This window comes from Varroa destructor, unplaced genomic scaffold, assembly GCF_002443255.2.
Source record: "Varroa destructor unplaced genomic scaffold, Vdes_3.0 BEIS01000003.1, whole genome shotgun sequence".
Taxonomy (NCBI): Eukaryota; Metazoa; Arthropoda; class Arachnida; order Mesostigmata; family Varroidae; genus Varroa; species Varroa destructor.
In genome coordinates, this window is record NW_019211456.1 from 57627411 (window position 1) to 57639836 (window position 12426).

Sequence of the window (12426 nt, forward strand, 5' to 3'; positions counted from 1 at the left end):
GAACTTTTCGCTATAGCTGCCAAAGTTTGCTGTTCCGACAAAGCCGCTTAGAGTAAACGAAAATAGCAAAGGCATTGTATTGTGTGCAATAAAATCGCTGTGCCCGATTGTTTGACTACACGTCCTTATAGTTAATTTTTAAGCTTAGTTTAATGAGGCACAGTCTGCAATAATCTTCATTTCACTGTCCTTCTAAATCTCTTTACCCCCCAGTATTAGTAAGACAACTTACCACCAAATCGTACGACTTGTGCCTTTTTGATCGAAGATTTAACACTCCCGCTTTGAGGAGAAACCTTCCAACATTGATCTTCTACATAAATTATTTCTTCTTTACCGTATGAACAATAATTTACATAAGGTCAAACGCTCGTCAATGGCACTTCCACATCAGGAAAGCAGGGTGTTGTTATTTGTATGGAGGCGACTTGTGACACTAGTGCAACTAACCCCTATCAATGTAGAACTCTCCAGACAACTAGCTGGCAAACCAAATGTTTTTTGTGACTGTTTTGTAGAATAAATAAAGTTCTTTAGCTCTGGGAGACTGAAATTAATTCCAGTAATTGCCATACATTTTTTAGGAATCTTTGTTCGTTCCGATTTGCTCCTGCCGGTTTTGTGTGCCGAATTGTCTGCGGACACGCTTTGCTCGCTCGAACAATACATGAAGTTAAAAAAAAAAAAAAAAAAAACGAACCAAATGGAAGAATAATTACGATTTGCTGTTCATTAAAAAGTCTTTTGTGGAGCTTTTTTTCTTCTGCCAGTACATGCTTGCGTGCTTACAACAGCGTTCTTGCATCAAACCTGATTCCCATTCGTAGGGCTGGTACGATTTTAAACAAAGAATGCCACTTGCACCTACGAAAAAATTAAGCAAGTTGACGTAACTTCACCGAACACTCTATATATGCGAACGGAACAAGCAGTAAAGAAAAAGAGTCATACTCAACTAAACAAACTAAAAAACGAATGACTTTACATCATCAAATGACAAATCATCGTTAACTGATTTTATTACAACAGCAGGTTATACCTATGATCAGCTCAAATACAGCTAAAAGTAGCTTAGATGACAGATTAAAAAAAAATCCTGTGCGAAATGCATACTAATAGAAGTATATTACCACGTCAGCCGAGTTATTCTTGAGCAAGTAACTTTAATTAATCTTGAATCTTTTTAAGAGCCGAAGTAAGTAGTGACATTTCAATAGAAAGGTCATTCGCGAGCATTTCCAGCTGATGTGTAGAGTTAAGCAATTCTACTTGCTGTGTGTATGGATTATAACGAACATTAAATGGACGAGGAATCGACAGTGCAAATTCACGCATCTTCTGTTGACCCTGTTGAAAACTGTCAGTCACGAAGTAGACTGGCTGATATTCTGTTATCGGATACTTTTGTATTCCGGTTACCTCCGGATCAAACGCCCGAATTTCAGGCTTATCGCTGAGGCAGTAGTCTAGCTCCCCGAACGATGATAGCAGTCCTGCGCCGTATGCCTTAAGTTCGCCATCTTGACGACACAGGCCGAATTCAACAGTGAACCAATAACAGGTTGCAAGCTTCTCGATGTATTCGTCAGGTGCGCCCAGTGAAGCCAGTCCGATCTCTTGGGAGAACCGGGCAAAGTCTGGATCGGCGAATAAAGGTGCATGACCAAGGAGCTCATGGCACACATCAGGCTCAGGAGTGTAGAATGGCGTTATATGGTGACGGATATACTGGGTTGAATGGAACACACGGAACGCTAATCCTGCCAGAAAATCTCTAGATGATAGAAGTCCTGCTACCGGGCGTAGGATGAAACCGGTCGCCTGTTTGAGAAAATTAGATACGTCTTCTAGTTGAGGAATATTATCTTCACGGTACCCGCAGTGCTCCACCATAAGCGGCATGATATGATTGTGTTCTCGGCATGCGTGAGTGGGGTATTTCTTCATCAGCTGCCTAAAGACAATACCCCAGGTTTTGATTTCATTTTCGTTATAATCAATTCGCGGTATTGGTTTACCATGTTTGTAGTTGAATGCGATGTCGGCCAGTTCCGTCCGACGAGCGCGATAGACTGGGTCAGTGAAGCCCGGATGATCGGCGTCTAGTTCACTACCGTATGAGAGAATCTGGTTTGCAAATAAATCCAGATCCTGAATGCGACGTGGAAACCACGGAACCTCCTCGCGTATATGGCGGCAGATCTTTTCCCTTGTGCACAGGGTTACGTGCTCAGCATTTTCCTTAATAGTTTCGATGCATTTTCGAATGTCGCCATTGTACGTTGTATCAAAATTGACAATGAACTCGTAAGCGTCCTTTACCTTTTGTGAGCTTCGCGATTCAATATGCTCGAGATTAATGTTGTTCTGCGTAAATATCTGTAAAGTCTTCGCTAGGGCACCCACGCCCTCTTTTATAGTAAACACAAGCGTGTTTCCCGCACCCGAAATGCGTCTCTCCTTAATGTGGCCCTTATTCGCTCGTTCGGGGGCATCTTCGCTTGCAAAATGGCTGCCTGTTTGACCGGCTGCCGGCTCGTTCCCGTTTGCTGCCGGAGGCATTCTGTTTCAGTTACAGCACGTTCACGAAGTTAATTCAATTCAAAACAGCATTGACTACTACAAACACAAATGTAAAGCGCCTAAAAGCACCTAGGATCTAATGATTCCTACACTTAACTTTGAAAGGTATTCGCCATATATATCGATATATGTACATGGATAAAGAAACATCCATTCGTGCTTTATTTCACTAGAAGCTTGGCTCCCCTATTTATTCCGTTATCCTCTCTCAAAACGCAGGAAGGCACTATGACTTACAGCGCTGCGTCGCAGTTATCTTGTTGATTACTTTGTAAGTGTATTTTTGTCATTCGTAGTGGTTCATCTACTCTACTTATCATTGTCTCGTGATGATCTTTCACGCTGTCGCGCAGATATGATTTCCCGACCACTTCGTATGGCGACTGCAACTTTATATTGTTGTCGGCGTGGAGGGGAGGTCGTCAGTGTAGAGAAAGCAGTACGATAATGAGAGATCTGGCTGTGATGGTGGTTCATTTACTTAAACACAATATAAATGGTGATTACGCACGCATACCTATGCCATCCTTTTGTTTTTTCCTTTTCCTTTTCGTCAAAGTGGCCGGCGGGGGTTTTCCATTTGCCTTTTGTTATTTGGAGAAGCTTTGTCGTTTTTGCCAAACCGAGATCTCGTAACCACTGTATGTGTCTATGCGGCTGCGATAGTAGAGAAAGACAAATATCTGAATGGCTTTTTTCGATATTATGCTTGCCTTTAAAGGATTTTCTTCAGTGCTTCGTTTGTGTACAGTCAGAGCAAAAGCAGCCTGTCAACCCCGAGCCAGAGAACCTCTCGGCCTCATGAGATTCTATAGCATTGTATTATCGGATTTTATTGCAAATGTAATGCATTTATGTAACGATATAACGTAGAAGCGCTAAATCGTGTTAATTCTATACTGTTATAGAACTAAGACAATCATAATCACGTGTGCATGACAATCGTTTCAAGCAAAGACGGATTTTAGTGATCATCTGCCGTCAACATTGGTTTTTCTTTAGCTAGAACTTCGAGGTTGTCGAAATTGATTTGAACTCGGAATTATCAGGAAAACGAAGCGGTGTAGACCGCGCGACTTCACTGCGATAATACGCCTATTATTGGAAATTTTTCCATTAAAACAGTTGAGTCGGCAGCACGTTCTCTCCGTAGCTGTAACGCGAACGATTTCGGTTATCCATTATTGCTACTCGGTGATATCGAGTTTATCCTGACATTGCCTTGAATATGCCGATGGAAAGCCTATTGCCCTCTCTGCGACGACTCCCCTTGCTTTTTTTTTTTGTTGCTCATCAGACTGTATAATGAATTGAATGTGTCTTTGTAACTCATTCTAATATTGAAACCCAACTGCTTCTTATATACACCGGTTGGCCATTACTTTACAACTAGCTTTTACGAGCGCTTGATTCGCCTTATAAGACTCATAGCTGTCGTTCGAGTATCCCCCAAGATGCTATTAAACCACTCATCTCGTTGATGAAGCCATGAAAAATCCAGAACTTGCGTAATGAGTCGTAAAATGATACGTAATCTAGAATATGGCAGTAGCAGCAGCGATAACAGCTTCAACGACATCAGGGTATAAACGACGCCTTCCAGATATAGGTTTATAACGGAAACAAGAGTACGCCGTATAGAAATGCAAATCTTTTTTTCACTAATAATTTTGTGTGGGCTTTCGATAACTACGACGTACATTGTATTAAACATAAATCCGTAATAAACAGCGTTCCTAATAAATAAACTTAATGGTTTAAACGGTTAGGTGACACGTTCATATATGTTTCGATGTTACCGTTGGGCGGTTCGGTCCGTGTGTGAGTGAATGAAATCGAATTTGTAACCTTCAGTAACCCGCGCAACCTTTGATGTATTCCAGTGCTGCGTTGTAATATAGAAACTGATAAACATTTTTAATTTGAATTGAAAATTTCATTATTTTTGACCTATTTATTTTTGGCGTCCAACGTATTCACGTGTCGAGCTCGAGGAATACAATTTTTGTGATCTGAAAGAGCTCTTCAACGCTATGTAATCTTTGCTCATCGGAAAATTATAAACAACAAATCTATGTATTGATCTAATTTTATTATAATTTTAGTTCAATATATTAATAGTTAACAGTTCGTTGTATTAATATAATGCGTCAGTTAGTGGTTTAACACCAGCTCCCTTGGGTTCTTATCTGAACATCAAAAGTACTATCTGGGAACGGAGGCTAGCACAAATTTAAAGAGCGGTGCTGTACTTAGAAAACGCTGGTCACAGCCTGACCCAGAAGTTGAAGTGTTTTGTTTATCGCACACAAAGCCTATTCCTAAATAGCACTGCGGTACTATTATTATTATTATTATTATTATGATTATGATCGTACTAGGACACGTTCCTTTTTGTGAACTCTTTAGTAATAGCGAAAATAATTAAGTTGCTATTGTGCAGGAGTATTGTAAGTTACAGAGGGCTATGTATGGATAATCACCAACGCTAAAGTGGGGTATAATTATGCCAGCGTTATAGTTCCTCTTCGCTGTGAGCAGCACGGCGGTTCTCGTGGAGTTATTGAGCATATAGGTAGGATGCTAAATTCGGTTTCGCAGGACAAACTAACAATCGACTAACAAAATTATCCTAAGCAGCACCAGACAACAGTACATTTTTTTAGTAAAACTAAAATAACAAGAAACACCCATGCGAATGTTGATCTATTGCAGTGTGACAAAACTTCTCATGACGGCAAACCTTGACCCGTGCTATTCGTTCGCAAATGATGTTAGACTGACAAATTTTTCACTTAACTATACCAAGCTAGTCTTGTAGGGGCGGACCTTCAAAACAAATAAATATCAAAGGTCGTGTTGATGTGTTAATAAAACAACAACCATTTTGACAAACACTAAAAAAACATTACTGATAGGTCCACTTATTAGGGCTGAATTTGTTATAAATATTCAATGTCAAAGCAAATTCCTTGACCCACATGAAGGACTTTCGATGAGCTAAAGTAGTGTGTGTATGTTATATCTATCTTTAAAAGAGCCTTTCTTAGTTACTTCACTGAAGGGTGCTTGGATCGAACCTTCGACAGGACCCTTTAGTCTATGAACCTCTTCGGCTTTCTTTCTCTTCAGCCTCTTTTGGATTTCAAACCATAACGGCTCGTCGTGCCAGTAAGAATATAGTGTAGGTCCATAAGTCTGTACGGTAACCAGCCGTTCTGCCCAAACAAACAATATCATTTATATTGCATTCCAACCAGAAAGAGCTACATGAGCGGATTTCTCCATTACGTACATACGTATGTGGGCCAGCATAGCTGGACATTTTTCTTCCACCGTTCATAAAATTCATGCATTTTAGGCCTGGAGAATCAAACAAAGATAAAAAAAAAAAATAAAAAGTTGAATTGTGTTCGTTTTGAAGATGGACGTGAGCCGATGAATGAAGTGAATGTCCGAGTAAAAGAGAAAAAACGCAGAGGTTTCGAAAAGCTTATTGACCAGGTAAGTGTGTACATTTGTTGAACCTGATCGAAAATATTGTACATTAGATGTAGTGACCACCAAAACTATGCCGAGATGTACTATAACAGTGAAAGGACAGAAAAAGTGAAATATTCAAACAGTCAAATAAAAGATAAGTAGGAATTTTTCGAAAATTGAGAAGAATATAATTGGATACACTGATTTAGATGAGTCTAATCAATTGAGAATCAGCTATAGTATTTCCTTTCAAAACTTTGAGGTCCTTTTCGGAGCCGCTGTTGTTCACACATGGAAAGTCGAGGAAAAGAAATTTTCGCATTTTTTACAATCTCCGTGGAATCAGAGCTTACCGAAAAGATGTATGCCTATTCCAAGCTTTCGAGTTGTCAAAATTTACATGGTATAATAGAACCTGCTATATAGGGTCAGATGGAGTGCTAGTTCAACCAAATCCGACCGTTTGGTAAAAAGGAAAAAATGTTTCCTTTTTGAAAAACGCATTTCCCCATCCGTTTGCTGTCTTCGCATTCAGCTTTTTTTTTTTTTTTTTTTTTTACTAAAAAGGTACTGGTTCGTATCAGTGTTTTGAAACTGTTGATAATAAACTGAAAGGTGGTGGCGATTAATCTTGAACAGGAACCCTCGCTAAGGTTTCGTATTGCTAAGTTGCTTTACTGTTAATGGCTAGTTCACTTTTGTCTCTTTGCGATTTTCGACATTATAACCACTGTAGGGTATTAGATTGCGTGCTCTGAACGTACTGTTTCATTCGCAAAAATAACACGGGCTTCACGAACCGTCATTATTCGTAGTAATATTATAGCGTATAACTGTGTCCTTAATTAGATTTTTATAAAATCGAACATGTATGGAAATTTCGAGCCTTGCTAAAGCTGCCGCTGTACGTCCATTTACGTATCATTGCATAGCTATCTTTAGAAAGAAAGACTTTTTGTTAAATCACGCATTCTCTATAATGTCTATTTAAGACCTGTTATACTTTTCTAAATAATATAGCTATTGGGGTTCGCTCAATAGGGATTGTTTGAAGAGTTTAGGAACGCTCACCGCGGATGCAGCCCAGAAGGGCCACGACTCTATTTTTTTTTTTTTCTCGATTAAAGAACAACTAAACAGTTGAAATATTTTAATAGATTATTTGATTGACCTGAAATTGTGCGGTGATCAGAAGTTATACTTAGGCTTTATGCTTTTCATATACTCTTGTTCAAGCCAGAACGTCGTTTCTACAGGGTACCACCATAGACTGTAGACTATAATTGAACGTCGGCAAGAAATTGGGCGCACACGTTACATGGCGCCTAGTGGCAGTACTATGATACGTAGGTATAATCGCAAATATAACTAGTATTTTAGGTAGCGATGATTTGGGTTTTTGTTAAAAAAATAACGCTGTGCCAGGTTTGATAGAGGAATAGATAAGTAGATCCTGTCTCCATTGACGACGGTTCGTCAAGAACAAGCCAAAGAACGCTCGTATTAGATTACGCGTTGCACTCGAATGCCGCCGCACTGACAGTCTTTCCAGGATTACTATCGATTAAACTGTACATTATTCACTAAAGCAATGAAAGATGCATAGCAGACGTAGAACGCACTGGAATAATAATAACAGAAGTTGTCGCTTTATATTGCCGAAAACAAGCTAGGATCAGTGAAACATGAACGCATAACAATGATCGACGCCTGGTGGCGCATAGTTTTTTTTTTTTTATACAACTTTAAAGCATGAGCCAACGATTCCTATACTATAAACAACCGAAAGTTCTGGGCCCTAGATATTTTGTTTTTAGAAATGCTCCTGTCCCAAAGTGGAAATCAAAAAAGTGTCTGACAATTTATAGGTAGTGCTCGGATTAGAAGGATAAAATACCCGCACATTAAAAAAAAAAATCCACTTAGAAACCGTTCCCCAAGGAGCGTTGAAAAATCGAATAGAAAACATGTAGAAAATAATGCTTTCAGAGATAGACCAAAAGGATTTAATTTTATATTCATTTGCTCGCGTCGTATATCCTCAGATAACGAAAAAGGAGTATCAGAAAACAATGTTTATCAAGACTTGCTTCGTAAATTGTTTGGCAATGCATTTCTGATGAAAGCCTGTGGAGCATCGCCGCTACTAGCCACCCACTTTGTCCATTTTTTGACCAGCTTTCATATCATTGCGCCCACTTATAATCTGCACTGGGCCTGGCCGCTACGCAAAATTTTAGCTGAATCCTAAAAGACGAATGAAGATTTTGTTAGACTGCGTCAGTATCGAAACAAGATAAATCGTCATTTAGCGACAGCGCTGTCCAGCAAAAAAAAGCCTCATTACCTAAATTTGCTTTTCATCTGTATTATTTGTATATATTGGTAGCGTTCAAGTTTATTAAGTAAAGTTATTGTATTCTCCTTATACCACGCTTATGTTCCATGTGCTCTACATTAAGTCTGGCCTGAAACTTGGTCCGTGAAATGTAGTCGAAGTTTGCTCTAACCGAACCCATTTGTGTAAAAATTGGACTATAGTTTAAAAAAATATTATTAAAAAAATGTGTTACAAATTCACACTCATTGTGCTAGAAGGCGCTCGATAGACAAATTATACTGTTAAAGTTCATGATTCATTGTAGAAATCCTTATTATATCAACAGTATGGTAAACCTATCTTTTGACATAGTAACAGTTGTTACTATGTAACGGTAATAGGTTGCTTAGCATAACCGTTACTTTAATTTATGTTGCACTTCTGATGTAATCGTTTTTTGATGATTAATTCAGTGATTTTTAAAAGCGAGTACAAAAAACATAACGAAACAAATTTTTTCGAATTCAATCAGTGATGAAATCAAGAAAGCCTATTACGATAGATAGCATGAAACCTGGCGGCACGCTGAGCGATCTGCTTAATACTTTTATGTGAAGCAGTTATAAGCCATGTAGCTCATGAAATAGGTATGACACGTCTTATACATTTAAGCATAAATAGCCTTCGGAATTCTATGTGTCTAGTAGACCTTTATAACAGTACGCAATCAATTTCAAGTTTTAAAGTTAGACTGGCACATGATGGGAGCTCCACTTGAAAACGCACTTTCGAAATACGTATCGGTACCTATATAAATGCACTGTTTCGGACCGCAGTGGGTTCTTTAAGGTGGTAAAGGTTTCGTTTATTTATCGCGGTCAGTTAATATTAGGTTGAAAAAACTATTGTTGGTTTTTTCGTCGCTTTAATTTACCGTAACCTTCAAATTTGTGGAGACACCTCAGCTAAAGTAGTGTCCTTTGCCTCCTTAGTCTCCGAAATTGTATGCGGCCCGCCGCTATTTTACAACAATATCACCTTGCGTCACGCTTTTTCTATCGATTTTATGGCTCAAACGGACACGTTGATTCGCGTAACGGTCTCTATGATTTTTTTGCTGAAATTTCAGTAGCTCAGAGTACAACAGCGCTTCCTCACCTCACCGTCTGCAGAGCTGTGGATTTTAATTATGAATATTTCTTCGTAGCGTCGAACCGGGAAAAGCTGGCCGGATTAATCATTCTGGTTCGCGTTTAGAAGTATCGTAAAAAATAACCTTTTTATGGTCGATAATGATGGTGTAATGATATTATTTAATTTTCAATCGCACAAGCAACGGAACGTATTTTATCAAATGGTTAGAGGCGCTTTCCTTTAAATGCTTTTTTGCGTCGCACGCAAGTGATTAACAGCAGTCATTTTCGTCATTCCTAGCTGTGCAGCTTCTCGAGCCGGCTGTGTCGCAATCTACTTACGAAGTGCTTGTCGTTTATCACTGTGGGCCGTCTAAAGACTAGTTTTTTGATGAAGTCGAAACATCTGATTCTGAAGTGATGAAGTCAAAACTAGAAATTGGTAACGCTTGCTAGGCGTCCGCTTTCAACTTCGGAATTAACTTCGAGAGCACCTTTCCAGTATAAAAGTAATAATGAAGGCAATGTTGGGTGTGCGTCCCTTCAAGCTCCATGACTATCGCTAGCGCTATCTGTCGGCTAAAACAGAAACTTTTTTTATCTTGTATGTCGATACAAATGCAATAGAAATGCTTTGACCACCAGTTCCAAATATAGAGTAGGAACTTTTAGCTGTAGCTTTAGATCTGTAGTTTCAATGTTCTTGTCAAAACGGGATATATATCGAATCTTACATATGGGGCAGTAGCATGTGATTAGAGCGGAGTACGTAACTGGCTTGTTTATTGACATTGAGAGTGTAGTAGCACGATTGTAAGTCAGCCAATTACTCGACTATATATGACTGCCGTTTATGAAGCAACGACTGGCATTTAGCGTAAGACTTCGAGGAATCAAAATTATGGTTGTCGAATATTGTTTGATAATAGTCTATTTGATTTAAAATTCACAGAAGATCATCTAAGATACGTTTTGCATATACGTGCCTCTACAAATACTAGTTGCATTGGAGTCTATGTTGGGGTATTCGGAAAGGATTCCCCACGATTAGGTGATATGAGGGTCACAAGCGATATGCGACAATTCGTACATATGTAGCGCGTTTTTCAAAGTACGTACAATAATCTTGCTAAACGACGGTTAGTGTCTAATGTAGCATTGGCGAACGACACCAATAACCCCGCTAGCAACTAACAATTCGAAACGTTTCGGCATTTCTGTTTTTGTTTAGTTATAATCAACATCGTTTCTTGGCCTGTGTGAGTTCGAATCTAGACCAATATCACTAGTCGGCAGAGCAGCGACGGCGACGCAATGTTTGTCAACACACGAATTTCTAAGGACAGAGCGCCAACTTTGAGGACCTCGCATCGTTGCAATGGGCCCTTATTGTTTAAATATACAAATCCCTCGCGACGTTTCTCGCTGAAGTGAGCACCACCTTACCGGATGACGTTTTCCCCGTCTACTTTAATCGTGGCCGTCGGAATTTACTGTCCGTAGTCCTTCTTGCAGCCAGAATGCTGTCTTATGGGGAGCTCTGTACACGGTAAGAGGGATCTAATGTAAAATAGTATAGACATAAAAGCATACGATTTGACTAAGTACAGAGCATTTGCTGTGACTAAGCAGGGGCAACCTGTTTTGTGTAGTTCTCAGTGAAGTAAATGATTAACTTAATAACTACACCGTTTTCTTGTTTCATAGAAAAAAAGTGATCTATATCGTGCCAATTAAAGTGATTTTTCTTTTCCACTCAATCAGTTAAGATTAAGAAGATATCGATATCGCCATAGTAACTGGGGAAACCTGAATATCGATTTCTAAGGCGACAAGTTTGAGAGAAATCGGTAACGGTTGTTTCGTCAATAAAAAAATTAATTCTCTAACGCCTTCCGTTGAAGATATACGGGACAGCAGTAAAGCTTTTATTTGGCCCGATCCATCAAGTGAGTAAAGTTTGTTGCTATTTTTATGCCTTCATAGACGCTGCGCATAGTGCGCTTATATCGCAATAAAGCTTCTTTCCATTTATCCACATAGTTTATAGAAAATACACGTTTTATTCACATGCCCTTCAAATAGTACATAGGACAAACAGGTTTTCTAATCTTTCGATTTCGACCCATAAATTTCATCCATTTATTAACTATGGGAAAAAAACTTGGTTGAACAACTAACATTCAAATTGTTCCGTTCAATTTAATTCCTTATTTACTATCAACAACAAATCCTTCGCTGTATTCAGTAGCTTACACATCGAAAAAAGCTAAACGTATCGTATTATGTAATTAGTAAAGTATATGGGCGTAAAAGATATAAAACAAAACAATCAAGACCCTCCGCGGCTAAATCGTCTGGCAGTTAGCTTTGGTGCTGTCCCAAATCTAAACTTTCAGAATTTGGAACCCCTGACATCTCTTGCAAATCCTTTATGCGGATTATAATTTGCTCGTGCTGTTTGCTGATCCGAATAATTTTTAGCGTTTCAAAGTATCCTGTGATGGTACAGAATCGCCAGTACATTGAGAGGCTGACGATAAATTGTTGATTTACCTGCGCTGTGTAGATTGTAACATAGTTTTTTCAAGAAAGTTCCGTTTCTGCCATGCTAGAACTACATCTAGATCACAGATTTAGATCAGATTTTTCTTTTCGATCCTATAGATCAGGTTCGCTTCGATTTAGAAATAAGTCAATCTTTCCGCCTACTGATAATGTGCCTGGGATGCCAAATACTATAAGCTGTTCAGGTACGTATACGTAATTTTTGCAGATCTCTCATATTTTATTCCACAAAGGACTATATTGATAAAAGCTGTTGTTGTATAACGGTTGAAGTGGCCAAGATAATTCTTTGCAGCAGAGCATATAGATATAGGATCAACCTAAGACGTAACATCATAG

General features: G+C 39.0%; 1 protein-coding gene and 1 long non-coding RNA gene across 2 annotated transcripts; one reads left to right on the top strand and one right to left on the bottom strand.

The window, feature by feature from the left end:
* Window positions 1-986: 986 nt before the first annotated feature.
* On the bottom strand, window positions 987-2759 carry Hn (phenylalanine hydroxylase). Its single transcript, XM_022799233.2, has one exon. The coding sequence runs from the start codon at window positions 2560-2562 to the stop codon at window positions 1168-1170; it is 1395 nt and encodes a 464-aa protein (XP_022654968.1). The 5' UTR covers window positions 2563-2759; the 3' UTR covers window positions 987-1167.
* Window positions 2760-5045: 2286 nt separating this feature from the next.
* On the top strand, window positions 5046-11552 carry LOC147757194 (uncharacterized). The gene is made up of 3 exons (XR_015324676.1): window positions 5046-6087; window positions 10751-11068; window positions 11284-11552. It is a non-coding gene; the product is annotated as an uncharacterized LOC147757194 (long non-coding RNA).
* The last annotated feature ends 874 nt before the right edge of the window (window positions 11553-12426 follow it).

Excerpts from the sequence above, each read along its gene's own strand:
- Hn (XM_022799233.2), bottom strand. The coding sequence starts at position 2,562 with ATGCCTCCGGCAGCAAACGGGAACGAGCCGGCAGCCGGTCAAACAGGC.